This window comes from Montipora foliosa, chromosome 9 (assembly GCF_036669935.1).
Source record: "Montipora foliosa isolate CH-2021 chromosome 9, ASM3666993v2, whole genome shotgun sequence".
Taxonomy (NCBI): Eukaryota; Metazoa; Cnidaria; class Anthozoa; order Scleractinia; family Acroporidae; genus Montipora; species Montipora foliosa.
This window is the reverse complement of record NC_090877.1, coordinates 45817641-45843575: the sequence shown is the minus strand read 5'-3', so window position 1 is coordinate 45843575 and position 25935 is coordinate 45817641. Positions and strand designations below refer to the sequence as shown.

The window sequence follows — 25935 nt, the reverse complement described above, 5'->3', positions numbered from 1 at the left end:
GGTTTTGAATAAATGCCAGTTGTGCGGAGGAAAGTTTTGTTTTTTCCGACGCCTGAAAAGCTTTACAGTTGAGGAAAATCATTTTTAAAATTTGCGACGTTTGTGTAAATGGTACCGACGAAAGCCCCACGTACCCTGCCACTCGAATAAAGTTCTGCGTAGCTTGCTACGAGGTACGCAGAAACTAATAAATTCAAGTTGAAGTATGTAATTTATTCAAAACAGTATTTCTCGTTCTTAAAGCGTGACTCGCGAATTAAGTAGTGATCAATTTTACGGTTAGATTAACTACACTTTTCACGAGATTGTGTGAAGAAAATAGCACTCGTTTACTGATTAAGCCTAAGCGTTCGTTTCAGTGATTCTGCAGTTGCTCCGACAATTAAACAATCTTGACCGTTCAAAAACAATCGCCTGTAGCCCTTCTTTCTGTTTCGGCTTAAGTTTAAGATTTCCTTGTCCTCTACCCAAAAGAATCTCTTCAAGAATACTCTCGAAATCCATGTTTATTCCGCAAAATCACCCAAAATCACAACAGAGAGTACGAACATGCGCAGTGATAGAAAAGCACGTATTTCGGGCCTTGCTGGCACTGAGCATGTTCGAAATCGAACTTTACCAGATCTCCCTTCCGTATGACCGTGGGAGATCTGGGTACGAGATTAATCTCCCTCTTGCCTTTTTATAATTTTTCTTGAATCGATATTTCTAGCTATTGTTTCGACATTTTAGAATACGAAACAATTCAGTTTCTTGAACCCGTGAGCGGAAACATTCTACCCAGGTAATAATGTATTCTATCCTCTACCGCTTTTCTTCTGCCAACAAAACGAAGCATCAAAAACTAGGTAAAAATCAAACTTTAGAATTGACAAGTAAGTGTTTTATGAGGAAAAGGGCGAAAGTAAATTCCTCCAGAACATATTTCAATCCGTAGAATTGTTTACACGTATGAAAAAGTTTCTTCAGCAATAACGTTAAGTTAACCGTAATCAATTAACAGACAGATTGAGATACCTGTGTCTTTCAGCAATCCTCGTCGATTTGCCGTTGTGGTATTCCCGGCATGCATGGCAAGCCTGGGTCCCCAGGATTCCCCGGCCGCGATGGACGAGACGGCCGTGGCGGACCGAAAGGGGATCACGGTCGAACTGGAGCGGCTGGTGTCCAGGGTCCTCCCGGCCAAAAAGGAGAACAAGGAGAGACTGGGACAAGTGGAGCTGCAGGTGTGATGGCTTTGAAGAACTGGAAAGAGTGCGCCTGGGAAAACATTAACGAAGGCAAAGATAATGGCCTGATTAAGGTGAGCAACAGATTTTTTTTGACAATAGAGAAGACGGGTTCATATCGTTGGTAAATAGTCGCTAAAGAAAGTTCAGTTTCAATGTGCAAAAAACATGTGGTCATTTCCTTGAAGAGGACATTTTGTCGTGAAGGAGACAGATGTGTTAATCTGCTTAGGAGACTTTAATTTCTTGAACTGAATTAAAAAAATGTTGGATACATCGAAGAATTGAGTATTTGACACAGAAAAAAAGGAAAACAATTCAAATTCAAATCTTTGATTCACCTTGCTTAGAATTTACATGAACGTGTTTTTGCTAAAACTTACTCTACAGGGTTCATTTAGTGATCAATGTTTTAAATTTTCTGAGCTTTCGGTTTTTCCTATTAGTTTGCATGATTAAATTAGTGCAACTAATAATCATAATATAATAATAACAATAATAATAATAATAATAATAATAATAATAATAGTAATAATTTTTAAAATAATAAAATCCCTTTATTAACATATTCCAAGCAAATTGCTATTTACAAGTAAGAAGTAAAACAAAAAGAAGACTATTAAAACCTATTTACAATTCATTTCCATTAAAAAAGAGACTAGTACGAAGCACAATAAACTTACGAAGATATTCGTATTTGTAGTAAGAAAAATTCATGTCATGATAGCGTTCTGACTAAAAAAAAAATTGGAAATAAAGATAAGCTCCTTAAAGAAAAGCCACTCTTATTTAAAAAATATATATATATATATGCAGATAATATCAGTCAGAAAAAAAAGAAAAACAAAAACAACCAAATAAAAAAATTACGAAAACTAAGAAATTCTGGCGGTCACATTCTCGATTCTAATGTCTGTTTCCTGAAGGTCTACATTCCTTCTTCTTCCTCTGGAACCTCTAAGGCAGAGGAGAGCTGAGCGGAGGATAGCAAACGATACTTTTGCTCTTAGCCAGGACACGGTGCTGGCGTAGTCCTCTCCCTTCTTAATGGCGAGTAGTTCAGCTAATCTGCTGTGGTATTTCTTACATTCCTCGGCCATTCCGCCTGTGGTAGTAAAAACAAGTGGCGTAAAGGTGCCTTGCTCCACCTCCATCACCCTGCTTGCATATTGGCGTTTTTTTTCATTCTCGTGTTGCCTGTAGATTTCCTTGGGGCTTAGATCTCTGTAAGAACATGCATTAGGGTGACAAACCCTGACATCGAAGAATGCAGTCCTCTGTCTCTCCCAGAAGCCACGAGCGCTAATATCTAAACGTGCATCAGGAGCTCTGTTAGCACCTCTGTTCAAAGTCTCTCCATTGATTTCCTGAAGGACCGGCTCTATTTCCACATCATTACATACCATGCTCAACATCTCTGCTTCCAGGTCACGAAGCTCATTATGACGCTGTATTATAAACCCGCCACGTCGGCATACCATTGCATGATCTACGTTGAAACGGTCCCCGCATACGCACACTTTCGGTGTGTCGGTGATTTCCCAGTCGTATCTCAGACTGATCGCGTCTCTGAATTCTCTCTTATTTAGATTGAAGTTCAAGTCTTTGATGGGAATTACTGTCAGCCAGTTCGATGCTCCCTTCTCCGTGGCTAGCTCTACAGCTCGCTTGGTTCCTGTCGGCAGAGAGGTCCTCACCCGTTTTAGCCTCTCATCCATAAACTCATCCTTCTCCTTACGCGCGCTTATTTGCAGTGTTTTTACTTCTGACACATCCGGGGTCTGATGCACTTGCTCCACAATTTGCCTTACTAGGGGACTTGTGACCCTGACTGAAGCCTCATATTCTTTGGGTGAGGCTCTGACTGGATCTATAAGCCCAAGCCCTCCCAAGCGCACAGGAAGCGCAAGGAGTTCGCGCTCGGTTTCAGTTGTTGCGTGGTTCGTAATAGCTGGTATGAGGACTTCGCTTATCGCACGCTCCAAAGGCTCTAACAAGTCGGTAATATCGGGCAGTGTCCTTAAGAAATACGTCCATCGGTGCCGTAGCCCAAAAGTGAACGCTGCATAGCTCGCCTGAGGTTGTGATAAGGCGAACTCTGCAAGTTTAGTGACCTGGTTTACCCAGTCTTCTACCTTCTCGCCCACGTACCCTTCCAGAAATGACCTCGATCCAAGAACTGCACCTAGGTGCTTGTGGCCTTCAGAGGTGATGTTAATCGCTGTGTCACCAAATACCTGCATAGCAGCGTGTTCTTTATCAGGTTTAATGATCAACCAGCACTTTTTTGCATTAGGGAAGTACCCTAACGCCGGACCACTCTCTGATAGCTCGTCCCACCATTTCAGAGAACCACTTCCCGTTGCATCGTCAGCAAACCAACACTGTTTAGCTGAGCCTGAGACGTGTAGACGCGTTATCAGTGGCTGGAGACTAATGGCGTACATGCTCATAGCGAAAGAGTAGAGAACCTAGGGAGGCGTCCTGTGCCACAGGGTGTTTTTCCTTAAGTTGTCTCATGACGTCATCGCTCAAGGGCAAAATACCCCCGCCGTCTCCATCGCTGAGGTATCGCAAGGCTGAATTAATTTTGCCTGTCATGACAAGGTTTGCAAAAACGCTTGCTTTATTGGGTGGATCAGCTCTACGAGAGTTGGTAAGACGTCTTTGGATGATCCGCCCTTCACGCACTAGGACATCTATTTCGCCCTCTTTCCACAGTGCCAGACGTTTAGCTAAGCACTCTTGATGCTCCTTCGCCTTAGATTTCTGGCTCGGTTTTTGTAACCCAACAGCGAGGAGGACAATAGCTGCTTTAAGGGCAATGTGTTGCATTTCTGACTCATTGTTCCAATCGTTTATGTGCTGTGTTAATTTATCAATGAAATCTTTTCCTGTTTTCCCATAGGGGACAAGAAAAGTGTTCTTCCGCCATTTTGTAATCTCGTTATAGGCATTGTCAATGGTCGACGTGTTTACTGTTATTGTTCTTCCATCGCCATGTCGGCCCCAAATAAATGAAGATGGCTTGTTAATGGCTTTGTATTCCGGCAAGCTCCCTGGAATGCTGTCCGACGCGTTTTCAAAAGTTGAGTAATCACGCTCCTCTGTCAGGCCCTCTGGGGGTTGTACTACAAATGTATGCAAATCCAGTATCGACTGATTATGATTTTGGCTTTGCTGGTCGCCATTGTTTTGATTTTGATTATCCTGAAGCACTCCGCAAGAAACCAAGTTATTCACAATATTAGACGCGGGTTGAGTTGTGTCCAAGACAGAATCGTACATGCCGGTCGCTCTCGACACATTTACACTAGTATGGATTAAGCCCTCATTCCTTTCCAGCCGTGAAGCTTGATCTCTCAAATTTTGCCCTTTAAGACCAAGATGTTCATAGCCGTTCTCGTCCCATAGTTCCTTCATTATCTCGATGTAACCTTTCTTCCTGCCATTGATATTGCACGGTGCATTATCAGATGCAGCCAAAGCCTGTGCTTGTTGTTTACACTCTAGAATGTCCCTGTTCATTTGTTCAGTCCATTTCACCTTTGGTTTCCTCGACATCGTGTAATTGGTTGGCGCTTTGGCGGTATTTTCCGATAGTTTCGTGGTTGAACAGCATTTAAATCGCGACAACGACTCTCAGAGTTGCAACTGTTCAATAATAATAATAATAATAATAATAATAATAAGACGGTGATTTATTACTGACTCATCTCTACTTTTATGGTGTTTCATACGTTCAATATAAGACGATTTTTATTACACAGGATTGCGTGTTCACCAAGAACTTCTCTGATACAGCTCTTCATGTGGCCTGGACTGGTACTCTTCGAGTTGCAGACTGCACGGGTTGCTGTAAACGCTGGTACTTCACTTTCAACGGTGCTGAATGCTCGGCTCCCCTCCCTATTGATGGTATTGTGTTCTTAGGTGGGGCAAAATCTCAAAATCCTCATCGCGTCCGCCATATTGAAGGGCACTGCAACAACATTCACAAGGGTAGGGTGCGCGTGGGATTCTGGGTCGGCAATTGTCCTGGATATGGAAATGCTAATGCCCACACAGGTTGGGGTTCAGTGTCCCGGATCTTTGTAGAGGAAGTTGCTAAGCCTCAAGCTTAGATAACGACATAAAGCTTCAGTCCAGCGAAAGTTAAGCTCTTTAAAGGGACATAAATCACTTATATAGGGAATTACGTATACATTAGTGTGGATAATGGCGACTTTGCTTCATTGATTGTAATAAACATTCTGTTGATTGGGAATAAAAGTTTAAACATGACCAATGCCTGCCTCTGAGTACGATTCTTGTTATCTTGACTACCTGTATGTGTTTTTCTACAGTCTTTTTCACAATATGCAGTCAAGAGAACTTTTCCCATTGTATTCAAAGTCAAAGTTTTGAAATTTGGCCGCAAACGTGATACCCACCACAGAGGCCATTTTGTCAGATCATTCAAAAGAGCAAAGCTGCCAAGTCTTAAATTTCACCACGTCATTACAACTGACCAATCAGGTGTCTTTCTTTAAAAAAAAATCATTGAAAGCAAGGTAAACGCACCACAAACCCCGGTGTGGCCAACACATCACGCATGCGCACAACCATTTCACTCGTTTGCCAAAAAAGTTCTCCTTGATTGATTCGTATTGTCTCACTTCTGACGTATGGTGAGCACTGGATGATCTTTGATGGTTTAAAAAAATTAAGAGAGCTCATTTGAGGACAGCAGGAAGTTTTATCGACCCGCAAGAAAAAAATAAACTACTCAAAAAAGAGAGGTTAAGCAGTCGTGAATCCGGGAAAATATGTATGATAATAATTTTTCTGTTATTGAACATAAAGCATTCGCGTGTTGTCAAAGAGAGAGGAGTTGCATACAACATGTTCAGTGACCGATTAATTGGAGAAATCAGCCCATCAAACACGAGATTAACTTATTGTAATCTGTGCGCTTGAGATTTGAACAATGGCAAAAATCCTATTTACGTGAAGCTATGATCCTCGCAGTTATGAACGCAATTTTTGCAATTGCGTAGAGAAGCCTGAAAAAATTCAGGATTTTAACGGGGTTTGAACCCGTGACCTCGCGATACCGGTGCGACACTCTAACCAACTGAGCTATGAAGCCACTGACGTTGGGAGATGGTCATTTGTGGGTTCTAATGTTCCCGTGAGGAAGGAATATATAATTTCATTTATCATTTTATCGTTAAAAATCCTATTTGTTTTTCACTATTATTTGCATGCATCAATGCGTCAATAATATAAAAATAGTTATTAGGGAGCCCTAACAAGGACAACTATCTAAAACTTTTTATTGAATACTATGATTTACGATCCAGAAATAATACTATCGGTGGTTTGCATCCAATCTCTAGAGACACAGATAACGATACTGCAATGTACAATTGCTGGTGAACGAACAACAGGATCTATTATAATAATCGTTGCGGTCGCATTAGGGAGCTAACACCAGTTTTAAATCAACTTCTATTGTTCAGTGTTCCCCGTGGGATTCTAAACACCAGAGGCTGCAGTCGCATTAGGGAATAGACCGTATTCGTATTCTCAGTATTGGACTGGAACTAGCTCGCAATGGAGGCTAATGCGGGGGAATATATTAAAATGTATTTGCATTTGAATAGATTCCCCCTCATTAGTCTCCATTGCAAGTTAGTTCCAGTCCAATACTGAGGATACGAATATGGTCTATTAACACTAGTGTTACATCAAGTTCTATTAATCAGTGTTCTCCCAGTGATACGCGCTGGATGATAACCAAGAGATGAACGAAATAAGGCACGCAACAAAAGTGTGACCACGAGCAGTTACCTCTTTTAACTCTTATTTATTAATAATTAGTTGTACACTGTTACAATTACTTAGGTTAAAGATTAAGTTAATTTACTAGCAGTTTGTAAAGCAGGCTTACTCTCTTTCATGGCCATGCAGGTACTGATTTTGATGAACTTTGAACTCCAAGTTCCACCGACTAGAGACAACAATGCTGGACTTTGTTGATTTACTGGATTCTTTCCACTCACTGGATTTTACTGTGTACACAAACTCCTACGGAGGTCTTCAGAATGAACTTTGAGTTCTTTGCCTTCTTCCCTTTATGGCTATCGTCTCTTTCTTTGATTTTTTCTGGGTATAGCAAGGTCAAAGGTTACAGCTCTACCATAGTTATCTCAGTTGATTATAGCTTCCTTACAGTATAGCATCCATAATGATAAGTTCAATCACAGCCTGCCACAAGGGTGAGCCCTTGGGGAAATACGGAGAGAGTCATTTCTATTACTTACGAGTCTGCCTTTATACTTTTACTCTAAGCATGTAGAAAGTTCTGTTGCAGTATTTATAGTGTATTACAAGGAGTACTATTTGTGAAAACTGCTGAGTCACATTAAAGATACAAAACACCAGAGAGTTGACACTTGAGTAGTGTAAACACTAGTGTTACACTGTGGTTCTCTCAAGTCTGACCGCAACCAATGAGAGATCTTTTGTTCTCGTCCACCAGCATGTCAGTGATGACGTAACGTCAAAACCGCCTAATGAATACTATTTCCCGTTACTGTAATAGTTATTTAAGGGCGGGTAGTATTCCCAGGAGTCATGGATAAGTGCTCTCCAAAGGTCTCTGTCAGCCATCGTCACTGCTATCTCCTTCGTCTTCCGTTTCAACCCTGTGTCTAATCGTAGGCTGTCAACAAAGGTTAATCTCGGTCTCTCTCTGCTCCTGTGTCCATGCGTGGACTCTCATGATCAAAGTACAAGGAGGTGAAGGATGAGCTCAGGATGAGCTCAGCATGACTAGCGCTGGCTACCCTCATTCTCCTCTGTGCAAGTTTGGAGCTGACCATTTTTTTCTCTTACTTTAGCATGAAAATACTAACCCAGTCAAAAGAACTTAACACCACAGTGCGTATTTAATGGCTATTTTGCCCCGGGGGAGAGGGGAAACCAACAAAATGTCTGTTTGACCGGGGATATTTAGCGGTGATTTGACAGCTGGTGTCCACAAAAGCCGGGACAACAGCGCGGACATTGACTCTCTCACCACTAGACCACGAAAGGCTACGTGACGGATCAGGGGGAAATATTTATTAAACAATTGTGCACGTGACCGACTAGAATCCAGATTTCGCGCGGCCATTTCTTTCTCCTGCCTGTATTCTCCAAGCGCTCGACTAACTCAGCGGTGAAAAAGAGACTGGCCGTAGTCTAGGATTTTCATTTCAAGCTTCTTTGCTTCACTTCACTGCTCACTTCACTGCACTGTTTTGCCATCTGTCATGTGCTGTAGAATATAGACTCTACTACGGACATCAACTAACCCCTTCGAGCCGGTTGGTCGATGCCTTTCACAGGTATTGCCCTCAGGTTTTTGTTTGAGTCGACAGAACTGCCATAAAAGTAACAATAAAACCCAAAAGCATGCGAGCGACAACCTGTATTACAACAAATACTGAAGCTACGTTATTACCAATTGGGCCAAGGATGACAAGCTTTTGGGTCTGATAAGAACTTTTGTGCCTTCTAATCCGGTCGGTTTTGGGACAGCTTAAGCTGAACTCAGGTTTTGTTGTGGGATATATATCTTTTACAAGAGACCCATGCCTTTAATTTATATCCTCACGAAGGATGCCGTAGCCGGACTAATTTGTAGTACAGAGAAGGCGTTTACGGAATGGCTGGCGATATTGAATTGGGATTCCTCAGATCTCAGGCGTAAATATTTAAGCCTCTCACAAATGTATAAAATTGTCTTTGGGTATGGCATCCCATAAGTCATTTGCCAGTCTGAAAATAGGTGTCTCGAAGGTTTACATTTATCTACTTTTTAGAACTTTTCTAACAACAGACATCACAAATCCATAGAAAGATTTTACGGCGAATTAAAACTACTGAGTTGCACATTATATAGTATACAGTGAATGCAATGATAAACCACTACGAATTCCGCACTTGTTGTATGGTCAAAAACTATCATTGCTTACAGGAATATTAATTAACTACTTGTCGTCCTCCCAACGGAGGGACCCTAATTAAGAATTATTCTTCACTTCTTTGTTCAATCCAATCCTCCGTTACCCTTGTTCAGCGGAAAGGGTGTGAGAGGCACTGGAATAATCCAAAATCCGAACAGGAAAACTCTGGTTCCGATTGAATAACTGCGAAGGCGTCAATTGGCCGAATTCCTCCAATATCCAATTCTCTCAAATTCATTTTCTGTCACAAACGTTAGTTACACCGTAAAAAGCATCCTCGTCGCGAGTTGTAGAATTCAGTGGACATATTGAATATCGAATATCCGCACGCTCTGCTATTTACCGTTCTAATTTACCCTTCCGGTCAACTTCCGTAATATTTTACATCATGTAAGTCCCACGAAATATCCCACAGATCTGGGCGCTGTATTAACGATCTTAAAATACTGTAGCAAGAAAGCATTTTGATGTTGCGTCCAGTCGTTGTAATATGGTCGGCGATAGCTGAATGGTGATCTTTACTCGTTAGAGCCTTCAGTTTGTCTGTCATGTAATCGTACGTCATGTAACGTACGTCATGTAACGTAGAAATCGTCACCGTCCCAGAATCTTGCTTTCATATTACTTTTGACATTTGAGAGCGATTCAAGTGCAACCTCGTTCGCAGGGTCTGGAGGCAGAGACGAGAGCCCCTGGGAACGAGGTTGATTCAAGTGATCTTTGTAAGGAAAAAAGGATTTTATCTTAAGCTGTGATGGCCGAAGAATTAGATTTGTAGGCTTCTGACTTTTTTCATGACTTCATTTCCTCTTTTCAGGACTCATGACCCTAGCAAGCAATACGTCATCATTGCATAAATGATTATGTCTGAAGCAAAACACAGTTGTATAAAAATTAATAGCTTTTAGCAATTTTACGTTCACTTATTAACTGCAAAACAAAATTCAAGTGTCATAAGAAAATGTTGGTTTGTATTAAAAAAGCTAATACCAAACGGAGTTGATGCGTAAAAAATCGTATTTCATATTCTTGGTTTCGGTTCTCTTCGCCGAAAAGTAACCATTACCTTAGGTAGCCGGAAATACGTTTGCTCTCAAATGCGATGAATAATATTCATGTTAGACATCTTAAAATGTTAAAATCCGATAGTGACACGCTCGAAACAACTACGTCGTTCTGGTTGTAACATCTAAGTGTTTTTTTTTTATGAAATTTAACTGAAAAGGAGTCACCTATAAAGCTGTTATTCACACACTCGTCATCCCTCCAAAACGAGCATAAATTGTCCCAAGAACAACTTGAATGTACAGAGGATCGACATATCCAAAGAGACACGTAATTCTAACCTGCTCGTGTTTATGAATAATTTATAGTTTTAATTGAGGTTCTTTAGTTTTTTTCGCTTGTGTGCCCTTTTTTGATGAGGGCTTGGGTGCAAATTTTGAACGCTTTCCTGGCTGAAAATATGATCAAGGAAAGAACTGAAGGTGCATAAATAGAATCCGTCTTTATTCATAAGTGGGAAACGTTCGTTTTAACTTAAAGTTCATTTTGCAACCAGGTTGAGTATAGCTTATTAAAACGTTAGGATTCAAAGACCCCAAAATTCATTGTTTATCACGAAATCTCTATCTATTACATTCGCTAGAATTATGCAAGAGGTAAACGTTGTACAGCGACAAAGAACATGAGGAATTGAAGAGATATCTGAAGTCGGCGATGATGATATCAGTGGAAGTTGTCTCGTGTCTCGTAGGTTTGCGAGGTGTAATTCAGTCAGGTCACTGTCAGGTTCGTGTTTATGTTTACATTTTTTTCCAATTGTTACGGGAGTGCAGGGTTGGTGCTTTGATGAGAGAATTCGTACTCCACCACTGTGACCCGGGTTCTATTCTCAGACTCACATATGGGCTTAGTTTGTCCACCGATGTTTTAATGCGGGTGTTTCGGCTTTTCCGTTTCGATAAACCATCGTTTGTAGCAGTCTGCTTTGCAATTAGTTTCTCACATTTCCCCAATAAAAAGGGCTTTTTTCCTCGGTCATTTATAATTAGCTGTATACAATTTTCTTTTTATGCAAGGGCCAGCTGAAGAATTTTGTATGGCTTCCCCCCTGCCAACTTTTCCTGCTAACTACCGTAAAAAAAATTAAGATCAGGAAGAAAATAATTCATGCGTTCCAATGGTTCACTGTTCAATTCTCCGCATTTAAATGACAAAGATACAACTCAATGCTTTACACAGACTAACTTTTGAGAGTAAATATTTTTCCGAACTTTTGACTGACGGATGATGGGTTGTTAATTCGCTTTACCTTTTGCCTTAAAATTAAATTTCCAAATCGCGACAAACTAAATACATTTATGCCTCTGGCTCGCTTAACCTAACCATTCTAGAACACATTGCTTTGGCTGAGCTCTGTTTGCTAGAGTTAGCTATAAAAATTGAAACCATGATTTGCCATATTTTGGCCACCTTCATGGCCGTTTATTTCATAACAACTAAACCAAATTAAATGAAATCTGAAACCCTAATTTATTTCCAGCAAAGGTGAGCGCAACCCCGCCACCCCCCTGCCGCTAAGAGATTCTTAAATGAAGCTACCTATTGGGGAAGGGAAACAGGGCGGGAAAAAACGTTTCCTTCGTGGAGCTGAAGAAAAAGAGGCCTGAACTTGTCCTGTACCACTTATGTATGTCCTAAATTAGAGTCCCGTATGTAAACTGATTCTAGTCAGTAAAAAATTAACCAGCATTGCCAGGCGCATAAAATCATTTATTCCTCTAGGTAATAAATTTCCTTTATGCCTCTGGCTCGCTTAACCTAACCATTCTAGAACACATTGCTTTGGCTGAGCTCTGTTTGCTGGAGTTAGCTATAAAAATTGAGACCATGATTTGCCATATTTATTCATGGCCGTTTATTGCATAACAACTAAGCCAAATTAAATGAAATCTGAAACCCTAATTTATTTCCAGCAAGGGTGACGGCAACCCCGCCAAAGCCCTTTCGAGCCAAAGAAAGGGCAGCCCCACCCGAAGCCAAAGCAATAAACAATATGAATGCAGCGAAAACTTAACAAGGAGCCTGCAGCTGGGTGGTCCCCGCTCACCCAGTGCAAAACGTGAAAAAAGTGTAAAACAATATGATACTTTAACAACAACCACGTGACCGTTCTGAAAATGAAAACCTGATTCGCCTATAAGGCACATTCATGGCCCAACTTGAACATTAAAAGCGCTTACAATTATATAATATATGAGTGTTAACAAACCCTGTGCCAGGAGAATTGGCCCCTGCTCAAAACACCTGGTTGCACTTAGTGAAAAATAATAATAATAATAGTAATCTTGAAAATAAGGAAGTACCCGAGGGCACAGACAGTTGGCCCCTGCTCAAAGGCTGTGCCCACGGGTAAATAGGTGTAAAGTAGAAAGGGTAACCGTTGTGAACATATGATAGGCAGCCGCTGGTTACGAAGACTCTGACCCTAAAGAAGGATTCCTAATGTAACGCAAGAAGGCATTGGATTTCCATCTGCCGAAAGCTCTAATCTGTGCATCCGACATGCCCTTGGCTGCTGCCCAGGAAGCTGCTCCAATGCGAAAACTGTGAGACTTATAACCATCTACGTTGAGGTTGCAATAACGAAGTGCGTCTGATAATGCCTTAGTGAAAAAAGTGCGAGAAACTGGCGAAGCATCTTGCCAACAAAAAAGGGGGCCCGGAGTGGTACCCCTGAGCCTTAAATATGCAAGCACTGTCGAAACAGGGCACACTGGTTTCTCCCGATAGAGAAAAATGTCTACCGGAACAGCAGGGTCGCTATGTTTATAATTCCTTAAAGTGATCTTGATTGCACTGACGACGCCCTCCCTAGTCTTCATGAAAACAATTTGATTGAGCAAAATTACATTCCCCCTTGGTTGTGTAGGCTTACATATGATTTCACCCACCCTCAGGGCAGCAAAGAAGGCCATAACATACATAGCCTGTGTCATTTTCTTACTGTACATCGATGACTGTGTGTGGTCACAAGCCGAAACGATTTTTTCAAGGAGAGGCAATGAGATTGGGAGGCGAGTGTCATGCGAAGGATTCATTTTACTATAGCCCCGCAGTGCTAGTTGAATCATATCCCTTTTTGTAGGGTCAGGGAGGGACGCCAAGCGATGGGGAAAGCTTAAAGCTGAAATGTAGGTTAAAACTGTTGAAGCAGCATACTTTTGTTCCACAAGAAATGCTATAAAAAGCGCCAAGTGCTCAGTCGAGATCGGGAAAATTGGGCCCTGAATATGTAACCTTTCTGAGCAAAATTGGCGAAATAGCTGCCATGGCCTGCGGTAAGTATTTAATGAAGTAGTACTCAAACTTGCTTCTAGCAACAGCATTAATGTGTGTCCCACTTCTCCGGTAGAAGGTGAGTTGGCAGTGGTGTTGGCACTGGGTTCATACCGGGTGCCAGAGCTTTGAATCTCTATATCTACAAACGAGAGAGGTGATCAGCAAGGATGTTCTTTGTGCCCCTTATATGGCGTGCCCGAAACAGAATGTTGTTGTTTTAACATATGAGCACCAGCTGCAGTGCGCGCAGAAGCCTGAGCAATTTAGGATCTTTCGTTGTTTGTTTGTTAATAACATAAACAATGCTTTCATTATCAGTGAAGAAAAGCACTCGCTTGTTTTTCAACTCGTGAGATCAGATGCCGAGGCCAGCGACAATGGGAAAAAACTCAAGAAAACTAATACTGTATTCTGTCCAGGACTCTGGCTACCTGCCATATGCCCACTGTTTACCAAAAATGAGACCGAAACCCTTAGATTGTGCAGCATCGGTATAAAAACACAAGCTGTAAGATGAAGACCAGCCTTCCTCAAGGAAAAAGGACTTACCATTGAAAGAGGCCAAAAGCGTTTGTCAAATTCGTAAGTCCTTTTGAACTTCTGTATTCAAGCGGATAAAATGATAGGGCTTTTTTATGCCTATGGTAAGATTAATCAGCCTGCGCAGGAAAACCCTGCCTGGAATTATCACTGAACAAGCAAAGTTCAAAAGGCCAGTAATGAATTGGAGCTTTTTCAAGGTCACCTTTTTCTTACTTTGCAAGTGAGCTATTGCGGATAAACATTTGGCAACTTTTTCCATCGGAAGTCTGGCTTCTTGCCTGTTACAATCTAATTCTATGCCTGCAAATGACAATACCTGGGTAGGGCCCTCAGTTTTTTCAGGTGCCATGGAGACTCCTAAATCCTCACAGAAGTGCAAGAAGTTTTGAAGGCTAGTCCTGCATTTGCTAGGGGACTCTGCAGCAATCAGGAAATCATCAAATATGTGTATAATATATGGTATATCGAATTTGTTCCGAGCCACCCATTCCATTGCAGTGCTAAGCTTCTCAAAACTTCTGCATGAACTGGCTAGCCCCATAGGTAAACAGCAATCAACATAGAATTCGCCCCTCCATTTCATCCCTAATAAATGGTGTTCCTTAGGGTGTACCGGGATTATGCGGAAAGCACTCCGAACATCAGTCTTCGCCAAAGTACAACCTTTTCCTAACTTCTTGATGATCCGTACCGCATCATCAACGGAAGCATAGTGGACTGAACAGAACTCAGAAGGAATGAAATCATTGACTGAGCCACCATGTGGAAAAGAGAGATGATGGATCATTCTATATTCACCTGGCTTTTGTTTAGGAATAACCCCCAAAAGGGACACTCTGAAATTATCGAATGGGGGATGTTTAAATGGGCCTAGTACTCTGCCTGCAAGCACCTCCTTGGCTAGTTTACTATCAACAATTTCTGGATGCTGTGCTGCAGAAAGAAGATTAGTGGAAACATGGCCAATTTGTGGTCCATGAAAATGTAAACGAAAACCGTGCAAAAAACCTGAAATTAGTTCCTCATAAAGTTGTTCATTGTATCCTTCTGGATAATAGGCCAGCCTCTCAACTTTGACTGGTGTTGGGAGTGCTCCGGACAGGGGGAATGCTTGGCTTTGTCCTTTGACCCGGATGAGGTTTTGGCTGGGGACATTTGGCAATGGGGTGTGATTGCCCACATCGAAAACACTGGTGCAATGAAGGCTTCTATGGAATTTCCAGCAGTAACCTTTGGGAATGAAGGGGCTGTCGATCTTGGATTTCCGTGGCTGGGTATTTGGTTTGGCGCGAAAGGAATGGGACCTCAGCCACAATTCGGAATGAACTTGGTTCCATGGCACCCCTTGCGACTCCCTAAGTTTCCTAAAATTCTCATCGTAAAACTTCCAATTAGCCCCCAGTGTTGCTAGTTCCTTACTATAGAACCATACTTCATTAAAGCAGGTGTGTCCTGAGGGACACGCTCTGCATAAATGGAAACAAATATTTGGAATGCTGACATCCATTGGTCAATTGTGTGTAAGGGATGCTTTTTAGTGCTTGGTACCAAAACTAAAGAATGCTGACCCTCTTGAGAGGTGTCTAGTTTGACAGTAAACTGCTCCTCGGCGGGATTGGTAACACTATTGTGGAGCAGCAGTGCAAAATCTATAAATTCATTAGCCCATATTTGGTTTTTTAGTTTATCAGGCACCCTATGACTTAAAGGAATAGCTGCTGATAAGAAAGTGTTCTTACTCTGGGATCCCTGTGGATCTTGAAGGCCGATGACACTCTGAACCACTGCATTAACTGACCCTTGCACTGTGGCTCCTAAGGAGGGGCTCTGCTGATCTGTGGCATGGTGCACACCCTGTGGCGCAGTATTTGCTGGGACAGGGATAAACTGTATAGTAGGACCCGAGGAAGATGAAGACTGCAAAGCCTGGGTAATGGCCGTAGTTATGGCATGAAGAACTTCTGGGGATAGTTGTCCGAGTCCACTTGGGCTAGGAATGGCATTATCGTCTCGGCTGGCTGATGAGGATCCGCTTGGGCCGGCTGGGGCAGGATTGGGGTCTCTAGTTGCAGAGGATGAGGGCTGTAATGAAGAAGGATGAGGAGCTAACACACCTGCAGGTCTCCGTCGTTTTGCTGCTCTTGTCTGAAAACTAGTCCGTTTGGAAGACATTCTGCGGGTAATCACAGAGAACAGATTGTAAAGAAAAAGTGGGAGGCAAATGAAATCGCAAGTTGCTGACACCCGTTAGTCCCTCCCCAAACACTGCCACCCTGGAAAATTATAACCTGTCAACGAGCAACAACATCACGAGACCCTCTTGATAGCATAACATGTACAAATTAAGTACAAAGCTATCGAGGCAAACAGCCATAATCACACAGGATATTCTAATACATCCATGCTTGGAAGGAAGAGGGCTCAGGCTACTACTACAGTGTATAACACTAAAGAAGCTTACTATTACAACTAAAGGCATTGTAATAGGCATACCAGATGATGCAACAGCACAACCTGGTCACGAATGGCGCAGAGCATTGCTCTGGCCGCAAGAATTCCATGACCCATGCTGACCAGCCTGGCCCCCAACCAATCCTTAAAGTTGGTTGATTATAAACAATCACACCCGTCATAAAAATGCAAAGAATTACAAGGCGGGTCTCAGGGTGCTCATATGCCAGGGTGGCCGAGGGAAGTAGGGGAGTTGCATGAACTTAAATGAAAAGTATGACTGATATCAAGTCACCACAAAACTTTTCTGTCCCTCACCGCAAAGTGTAAGGAACTTGCATGTTGACTCGGGCCTTTTAGTGAACTTGGGAGAATGCAAATAGAATGGCTCCCCTATATCTCCTATACAGAGCTTCGTTTCCAAAATCATTTAAATGAATGCCATCACTGGCATAGACATTCCAAGCGGGATTAGCAAGGCCACGATGCCGCCACAACTTAGAGGATTTAAGATTCTGAAGTGCTTCTCAGAGCAGCGTGTTGACCTTTTGGACCCACGCATTATAGCCATCGAAGGGGGTGTGCATTCTTGGGAGTATTTGGCAAACCACAACAAATCGTACCGATAGACTCTTGATCAGCAATTCAGTAAAAGCGACTATGGAAAGCACAACGGTGTCCGCATCGCAATGACTGTCGCAAATATCATTCGAGCCGAGCTCCAGAACCACGACATTGGGGGCGTTCCTCTTAATGAATTCAAGATCAAATCGAATCATCTTATCGACCGTGCGACCTCCAATACCAAAAATCTCGACTTCGCAGACTTCAGATAAGTTAAGGTCGCGACGGTAGCTATCGTTTGCTTGACGGAGGTCAATAAACTCAAGTACTCGTCGCACGAATGAATGCCCTAAGACAAGAGCGCGTGGTTTAGAAGTCATCGTTGATCGCCAGCGGTTTTGAAAATGCACGCAACCAATTATTATTATTATTATTATTATTATTATTATTATTATTAGTCTTACTTATCTTTTTCTCAGCGTCCAAATCCTTCCGTAGCCACAATCGATTGTCAAGTGGAAGACGGAAACAGAAAAAACGTTTCCTTCGTGGAGCTGAAGAAAAAGAGGCCTGAACTTGTCCTATGCCACTTATGTATGTCCTAAATTAGAGTCCCGTATGTAAACTGATCCTAGTCAGTAAAAAATTAACCAGCATTGCCAGGCGCATAAAATCATTTATTCCTCTAGGTAATAAATTTCCTATTCGCACGCGGCCGCGCGGCAACATTACAATTGGCCCAATTGCCAATTGAAAAACATATTTGCTTAATTCAATGTCATTTACTTAATTCATAAGTGAAGGAAAATAATCCGTGCAAAAAACCTGTAAAATCAACAGCCGAGCAATGAAACTGAAGCAATTGACCGGCCACAAACCAAATTGCAACCGTAGAGACAAGATCACGCTCATAATTGGAAAAAGCTGCAAAGTGAAAACGCAGAGCAATATAAGCGATTTCTACTAATCGAATCAAAGGGCTTGATCCTAGCATTACAGAGAGTATAAAACTGGATCAGTATTAGTTCCTGAACAACCGAGTACGAATACAAGAAATCGACTACGAATCACTACTCGAGTACGAACGCGACTCGAGCTCGATTTCCGTCGACTCTTATCAAGCTTATGACAAGTCGTGCTCGATTTGATTTTAATTTGTTTAATTTCACACCGTTTAACTCGTACTCGAATTGCAGTACCCGTGCTCGGAAACCCGTACCCGTGCTTCAGGAAACTGTTACCGAGCGTGTGTGCGAGCATTCTCGTCCCAGACCCCCACGCTTGCACCCAGACAGTAGCAACGAACAGAATTAAAGAATTATAAACCGCGAACATCACACAGAACGAGAGCAAGGTAGAGTTTGTTTTATTGTGTGTTGGTTGTCTTTCTAAGTGAGTTTTTTTTTCATGAAATATGGATTATTCATTGGAGCAACCTTTTTTTTCATTGCATTCACAGTGAACAGCTGATGGATGTGATGGTCCATGCACATGCTTTTTCGTATCATGTGATATCATTCAAATTACTCTTATGGAAGTGTTAACAAATGAACTTAACTCGGATTATATATACATTTAAAACTATTACGTTCCTATATTCCCTAGTGGAATTTGACATTTTGATGAAAGCTAGCGCCAAATTTCCCACCCCCGGGCACCTACAGACAGTCAAATGCCCCACCACTAGACAAGGGCATCGATAATTCTCGGGTACATGATTTCAGAATTATTGCAGGGATGCCATCAACATCAGTTGCCTTATTAGCGTCCAGATTAACTAGGATGTTTTCACCCTTGTTGTTGTTGTCGGAGATTGGATGACAAGAATTTCTATCGCAATCGGACATTCAATGACCTGGATTTGTGAAAATCTTGTTTAGCTTCATGCTTTAAAGAACTAGGTATAGTGTGGAGTGCAATGTTTCGTGATGTTGACTTTCGCCTCATGTCTTAAAGAACGACTAATGTTACATGTGTAGCGCGCTTGTATCGCCTCATGGCTTTATTAAAGAACGACGTGTATTTCACGTGTAGCGTGTGCTTGTTTCGGCTGAGAGATATTTTCTGTCACGCGCGAACTGACTTCCGAGAGTCCGATTAACTCTTGCCAGGAAGAGCTGTCTCCATCGGATCCGATCGAGTCTGTTTGCCAACTTTTTCAACCCCCCTCGCTCCTGTTAACCCTTACTTCCGGTACCATTGATCAAGCGCCATGCACCCATTTCCGGTTCCGGTCGCGATCGCACTCAATCCGCCTGCGAGTGAAGACAACCCGACTCAGCTCGAGTGTAATGGACATGTATGATGGCAAAATATGAATTCATTAGACTGGCTTTCCCTTCATAAGTCAGTACTAAATTAGCGTAGTCTCTTTTGAGAGGAACGATGCTCTTGTGATGCGCTGTTGCAATTTAAGTGACTTCCAAATTGCGCTAGTTTTGCTTGACTTCTGTGAACAGTTTGGAGAAGTATGCGGCTTTGGCTTGCTTTGGAACCGACATAACCTCATTTCTACCTTTCTTGTAAGTTTGGGCATTAAAATCAAACTGCCACCTTGAATAGACTGTACCTGCGATTTAAAGCGAAAGGTGTTGGTGATCCTAGGCCGAGGTGAACTTCTATTACTGACTTCTTTAGATGGAACGTGATCATTGCATATAATGTTAACTAAGTGCTGCCAAGCCCTTACTGACAAATCGTCCTTGTCATCGAAGACTACACCGATGTGAAAAGGCATCGTTTCGATATCGGATCTAACTTTGTCCTCACCCAATCTCTTATAGTCTTTTATTTCTAAGGTTCTTCGGTGAAAGTATTTTGAGCTTCAAGCGTAATGTTATATATATTAAGCCATGATTGGAGATGCGTAGGAGAAATACGCCCATGGAATTAACAAGGTGTTTTGTTATGGTAACCAGAAGATCTGAAAAAGAATGCGATGATAATGTTATTCTTGTGGCCTTTCGTACGATGTTTCACACCTTGGATACCTTTCCCCTTTCCATAACCAGGGCTGCACACTTACTCATTCCAAACTCCACCCTTATGTCTTTGCTTAATACTCGAACAATCTTGATAAGAGTGTCCACTTGTTTGTCATCCTTTCCATGGAGACTAGTCGTTCTCAATGAGAAGGGGAATGCTCGAGTAGGAGGAGACCTGATCAATGCAGGCAGCCCCAAAGAAGGGAGATTTTGTAAAGCCAAATGCCTTGTAGTAGTTGATGGTGATGGTAGCCATTGATATAACATCCGACTGCCGTCGTCCCAAACTCGACCGACAATGCGAAGAATCTGAAGTGACATGTTTCTCAAACCAGAGAACAACACAGCTTGAAAGCTCTGACAACTTTCAATAATATATTTAAGTCGATTCATAATGATACTTACCGTGAAAACAACAGGAAAATCCAGAGGAAAATCCGCCACAACTCAAAGAAACGAATATTATTGTTTTTTCTGCCATGTGATTAGCCGAGCATTCGTCCGGTGGCGCTCGGTGTCCGACGGCAATCTGAAGACTGTAACTCGACGGCCCGAAGAAATGCCGAGTGTACCTCAGAACCCAATCCGCAAGACATAGCATTTATTATCGGGCGAACTCAGGCATGCAATCTCGAGATTCATTGCGCGATAGCCCCGAGATGCATTGCAAGATTAGTGTTGCTAATTTTTAGCAGCGCCAAATATTCTTAAACATTTGATGATCCACAAAGGTGGGATCATAGCATTTGTCTTTTTGTTGTCCACCCAGGTCATCTCAGGACCTGGTTTCTCTCCTTTTGCAGTTTCATTCACACCCATTCTTTTCATCAGGCAATAAATTCTGTTCCTCCAGGTGTTCATAAAGTTCATCTCCAAGTGGCAGGCAAGTTATGGGCCTAAAATTTGTTGCTGTATTCCTTTGCTCTCTATCTTTAATGACTAGTACTGTCCGATATATCGTAAGCCACTGTAGCATTTGCTTAGTAGTGAGCCAGTCCTGAAGTGCACGGCAGTTCTCTACATTCACAAAATAAGATTCTTCAGCAAAAAACCTTGAAATCCATCTGGCCCAGGAGCATTCCAGTTTAATATCTTTCTTTAGCTGTTTGGTCACCCGGCTATTTTTAATCGGAATACTGTTCCGTTTCGGCACTCCCGCAACATCGTCTTTTGTTTCTCTTAGCCATTCAACTTTGGTGTTTTGAGTCATGTGGTTATTACCTCAACTATAAATGTCGGTAATACGATGCTTGAGTTCGTAGACCAACCTAGCTAGCTTTTTAGATGTATCGGTTCAGTCTTCAGATAAATTGAGGAATTTTTTTCCAACCGCGGTCCCCACAGTGCTTGCATTTGGTCACAAAAATGGCTCCCAAACAGACTTGTCTTACACTTATTTCACTAAAATCATTTTAGTTGTATGCGGCCATTAATTTACGTAAGTAATACTTTCCCTTCCAAGTCAACGCAAATGAGACTTGGAACTCCACGAAGGGTCAAAGGGTATCGAAAGCCAGCAAAACACCAGCCGTAGACAGTCCCCTACCCGGACGGACCCAGTTCACATCAAAACACAGCTGTTATGTCCTACTCAAAGCTACTTTGAAAGAACCTTTCAGCAGCACTTGCTATAATATAGGAAAGGCGGAAAATCACCCATTCAGATAACGGTATAATCATGCAAAGCCATTTTGCTCCCTCCTTGGGTAGTAACCACTGTACCGTATGTAACCAAAAGTTATTTCTGTGCTGTGTTGTTCTTCATGGCTAGCTTGTCTAGGGTTAACATTTAAAAGACATCAGCTCAGAAACCTCTTTAATATGTTCAATTGCTGACCTTCATTATCAACTCATTTGACGCTAACTATTTACCATGATTTACTTCCCCCGTCCTTCAAGGAACACAGGTTTTTCTATTAAAACACACCCCTAATTTATAACATTCAAACGATAGTAGATCTTTTTGTATAAAAAAAAAAATTCCCTACCCAAAAGTAGAACTACGAACTACTGTTTGCGACGGTTTTCTAGCATTTCGCTCCGAGAATAACTTTTAATGGTCAATGTTCCTTCTCAACGTACCAAACTTTTCCAGTATCCTGCACTTTTCTTTCCTTCTTAATTAAGCTTCACAACTTCAGCATTCTAAAATAAAATCCTCTAAGATTTTCCTGGGACTTGGTCAAAAAACAAAAAGCCTTTTATTCGCGTAAGCAAATGTGAGTCAAAGTAACAAGAGGTCTAGGCTAATTCTCCCGAATCGAGCCAGTCTAATTTTTTGGAAGAATTTTTCACTAAAATACGTTTAGTCTTTCAAATTTCAGACCTCACGGCCAAGTATGTGTTACTCGTTCAAGAATTCCAGTTTATGATCCTGTAATTCTGCGGATTATAAAAACTAACGATGGACTCTAACCAGGTAATTAATCTAGTTAAGCGGTTGCGTTTATGTCTTCGCCTTTTGCATTTATCGAAAGCAAAAACCGACATAAAGTTTTTGTTTGTGTATTTTTCTTCTCATCGAAGATTAGCTTGGTCATGCCATGACCAATTTGTGGCTTGTAATTAACAGATCTGCAGCACGGTGCAGTCTGCATGAACTGCGTCCTAGCATGACTTCCTTATCTTGAGAGTGACAACATCAACCATGACAAAATGGTAAGTGCACATTTTGTTGTTTTTCTTTTTGCTCTTTTTCAGTTATTTTCTTATTTTAATTGTAATGCCAAGTGTCTTTGTAATGTCAAGTGTCCTTATAGACATTTGTTTAAAATCTCGGCAAAACACCTGACGTGAATTAATCTATTACTTGTCTCCGTAAGGAGAGATATCTAGTCAGACACTCCCTTGCTTGTCGACTTAATTATAACGCAATTATTGACGAATCAGGACAATAGACCTAATCGGCTAACTCAATGTTGTACCCAATTGAAACCCTTCGGGAATAAAACGTTTTGTTCCAGGTATTTCCATATCATTGAAATATGAATGCTACATTATCATGCAAATACAATACACAAAGAATCTTAGCCCCGGGAGATTTGAATTGGGTACAACATTGAGTTAGCCGATTAGGTCTATTACAAAGGTTGCTCCTTGATCACTCACAGCCTTTCCCGGTCTGCTTTTCAACATGACATTCCTTTACTGGATAAATTGTGTGTAACACTTTCTCCAGCAAAAAAAAAAAAAAAGGAATTTATTTCCCAGAGGAAATAAATGGATTTATGCTGGGTGTGACAGGCTTAGTTATTTATTCCCCATGATGCAGTTGGGGTATTCCTGTCATCCGGGAATTTCTGTAGATCTTATCCAGTGCAGAAACTAGGCGTAGGGCCTCTTTCACTAACTTATTCAAGACAGTTAAGATTATTTTCCCCTCCCCCCTCCCTATTCTTAGTTTCTTGTTGATGGCGGGTGTGCCCTCACCTTTGCTGGGATCATATCTTCTATATTTGTGTATTTCTTAGGTTGCCATGCTGATTTAAAGTGAACGATTCTAGCCCAACAGGGCTTGCCCAAAATATCCCAAACATAAGCACTGATTTTAAATGCTTAGCATTAAGGTTGGAGTTAGGCATACTGTGCATGATAACTAATTCTGCTTTTCTTTTTTTTATCTTAGAGCAGCAGAAAAACAAAATCTTGTTTAATAAGAATTACCTTCATCTTTATTATTTATTTTTCTGGTTTTTGGAAGGAAAAAGACAATTGTATTTATAGAGGGTAGATTATTGAATGATGTACAGTTAGTTGTACAAATGCAATTCTGTATAAAACCCCTTTGTGGTTATAAGTACTTCAACAATCAAATTCAATTTTTTTTTTCTGGTAGTCCACAAAGTTTGTAACCTTTATTAAACAGTCATTACTTGCATGCAGTTGACTGTAGGTGAACAATGAGAAGTCATTTCCTTGTTTTTGCACCTCTTGCACTTGTGTCACTGGTCAAATGCCTTTTTGCATGTGGCAGTGAAACTAGTAGTTGTGTCTAATAACACATTCATGTCTTTAGTAATTTGTAGTCTGTTTGGTGTGCATGCAATCCAAGTGTTAATAATTCCAAATTTGGTTACAACTTTCATAAATCCATGTTCTTTTTCAATTACTTTACCAAGAAGTGTGTTTGGTTGTAAAGGACTTTTGTCCACTTAGTTTTTATTTTGACAAAATTGTTGACTTGGAATGAAATGGTATTGGGCTTGCTTGTTGTCATTTTGTTGTTGTATTTTCTTTGTGTGTTTCTTGCATTTCCATGTTGAGGTGTCCTTATCTCCTTTGTTGACTTGGTAAGTGAATAACAAGCACGTTTAGGTTCTTCTTCTTCTAAATATTTTGTGAAATGATCAATCATGTGGAGAATCCAATTGTGTTTGCGATGACATGAACATGTGCATGGTAAGTTTCTAAGGTCCATTAGGTCCATTTGCAAATGTGTTAGGAATTCTCTTGCTTGAATAGGGGCTAGCACAGGCTGTTTTTGCCTGCTGGTGATAGACTTTTGTTCTTTGTGTATCGAGCAGAGTGACACAAAGAGTTGTATTACTTCTTGGGATACTACTGATTCGTAGTTTCGCTTGATATACTTGTCCATCTTGTCTCTTCCTTTGTGGGCAATATTCTTTGGCAAAGAACTTGGTGTAGTTGACATTTTTGAAAACTTTCTTTCCCGTTCTTGGATAATATTTTGCCACCCTCGGGTTTCCATCTTTTTCTTTTGATAATTGCTACGTCTTGACTCGTCAGATTTGTTCTGTCCTTGCTGTCTTCATTACATTGTCGTCATTCCGTCAATAGAAGGGGTTATTTTGCTTGGTTTTGGCTTTTTGGGAGCTTTAACTTCACCCAAGTTTTGGTAGAATATCTCTGAATCAACATAACTTGTGTTAGCCATTTTACGAACCGTACAGGGCCACGCATTGCACACGAGTAAACTTTTGCATAATTTACTATGACCGAGAAGAGTCTGGGCCCTCTTGCACCACGAGAAAAGTATTTGTTATTAAAATTAATGACACTTGCTTGACCAAGTCCTGTGTGGTTAAGCGGTTGGATGCGGCTAAGGACTCACTGCTAAGGAATGACAGAGGTGCCCGGTTCAAGACTCGGTAACTGCAGTCCAAGGCGATTTCTTTTTCTCATGTAAAAATTGGAATTGAATGGGTCAAGGGTACGTAAGTACGTAAAGTAGTGGCAGGTATGACGAATGGATCAGAAGATGGAAGGTTAAGAGGGATAGAGACAAAAAGGGAGAGAGTAGAGAGGAAAGTGGGAGAAGGGAAAGTCAATTTTTTTTGTTTTCGTGTTTTGTTTTCAACCCCCCTAAAAAGACCGTGCCCCTTTTTTTCAGCCACACCCCATAAAGAAAATCACTTTTCAAGCAGTTGATAAATAACCTAGGTTAATTAAATTCACTTAGTTTGATTTAAAATCACCCAGTTTGATTTAAATGGACCTGAATTTAATTTCAATCTGTAACACATACAACAAAGTACTAGCCATTGTTTGTAAATTTTTGTATTGTGGTAGGATACAACCTCGTTCCCAGGGTCTCTCTTCTCTGCCTCCATTGTCGTTAAGAAAAAGACCCTGGTTCACGCTGGTCACATGGCACTTATATGACTTTTTTAAAGTGACGTTTCGAATTCAATGTCACAAAGTGTCCACCAAATGCTGCTCTTTAAGTAAAGATAAACTGCCGCATTTATCCAAAGATAAAAATAACGCTAACCTTTGTCCTTACCTTGTTGTTGAAAATAGGTAGCAATTGCTTAGACTCAAAGGGACACTTTCTGTAGGATATCAAAATTGGTCGTGCATCTA

The 25935-nt window shown here is 41.3% G+C and overlaps 2 protein-coding genes across 3 annotated transcripts in view; one reads left to right on the top strand and one right to left on the bottom strand.

Moving 5' to 3' along the window:
* Positions 1 to 5517, top strand: part of LOC137970464 (collagen triple helix repeat-containing protein 1-like) — an 11613-nt gene extending 6096 nt beyond the window's left edge. For both annotated transcript variants that reach the window (XM_068816978.1, XM_068816979.1), the window contains exons 3-4: positions 1031 to 1303; positions 5000 to 5517. In XM_068816978.1, coding sequence (XP_068673079.1) covers positions 1031 to 1303; positions 5000 to 5353 — 627 coding nt within the window. In that variant the 3' untranslated portion in view covers positions 5354 to 5517. The remainder of the gene's footprint in view (positions 1 to 1030; positions 1304 to 4999) is intronic.
* An 8627-nt stretch (positions 5518 to 14144) lies between these two features.
* Positions 14145 to 17508, bottom strand: LOC137971887 (uncharacterized). Its single transcript, XM_068818631.1, has 3 exons — positions 17188 to 17508; positions 15912 to 16195; positions 14145 to 15579 (listed from the first exon to the last, which is right to left on the bottom strand). The coding sequence occupies exons 1-3, from the start codon at positions 17506 to 17508 to the stop codon at positions 14145 to 14147; spliced, it is 2040 nt and encodes a 679-aa protein (XP_068674732.1).
* Positions 17509 to 25935: the final 8427 nt, after the last annotated feature.

What these genes read in the sequence shown, in the direction of transcription:
- LOC137971887 (XM_068818631.1), bottom strand. Translation starts at nt 17,508, where the DNA reads ATGACTTCTAAACCACGCGCTCTTGTCTTAGGGCATTCATTCGTGCGA. An exon ending in TGCTGATCAAGAGTCTATCG is followed by an intron (nt 16,196 to 17,187) that starts GTACGATTTGTT and finishes TCTTCATTACAG; the next exon opens with CCCTCATCCTCTGCAACTAG. An exon ending in TTAGGAGCCACAGTGCAAGG is followed by an intron (nt 15,580 to 15,911) that starts GTCAGTTAATGC and finishes CCATTTATGCAG; the next exon opens with AGCGTGTCCCTCAGGACACA.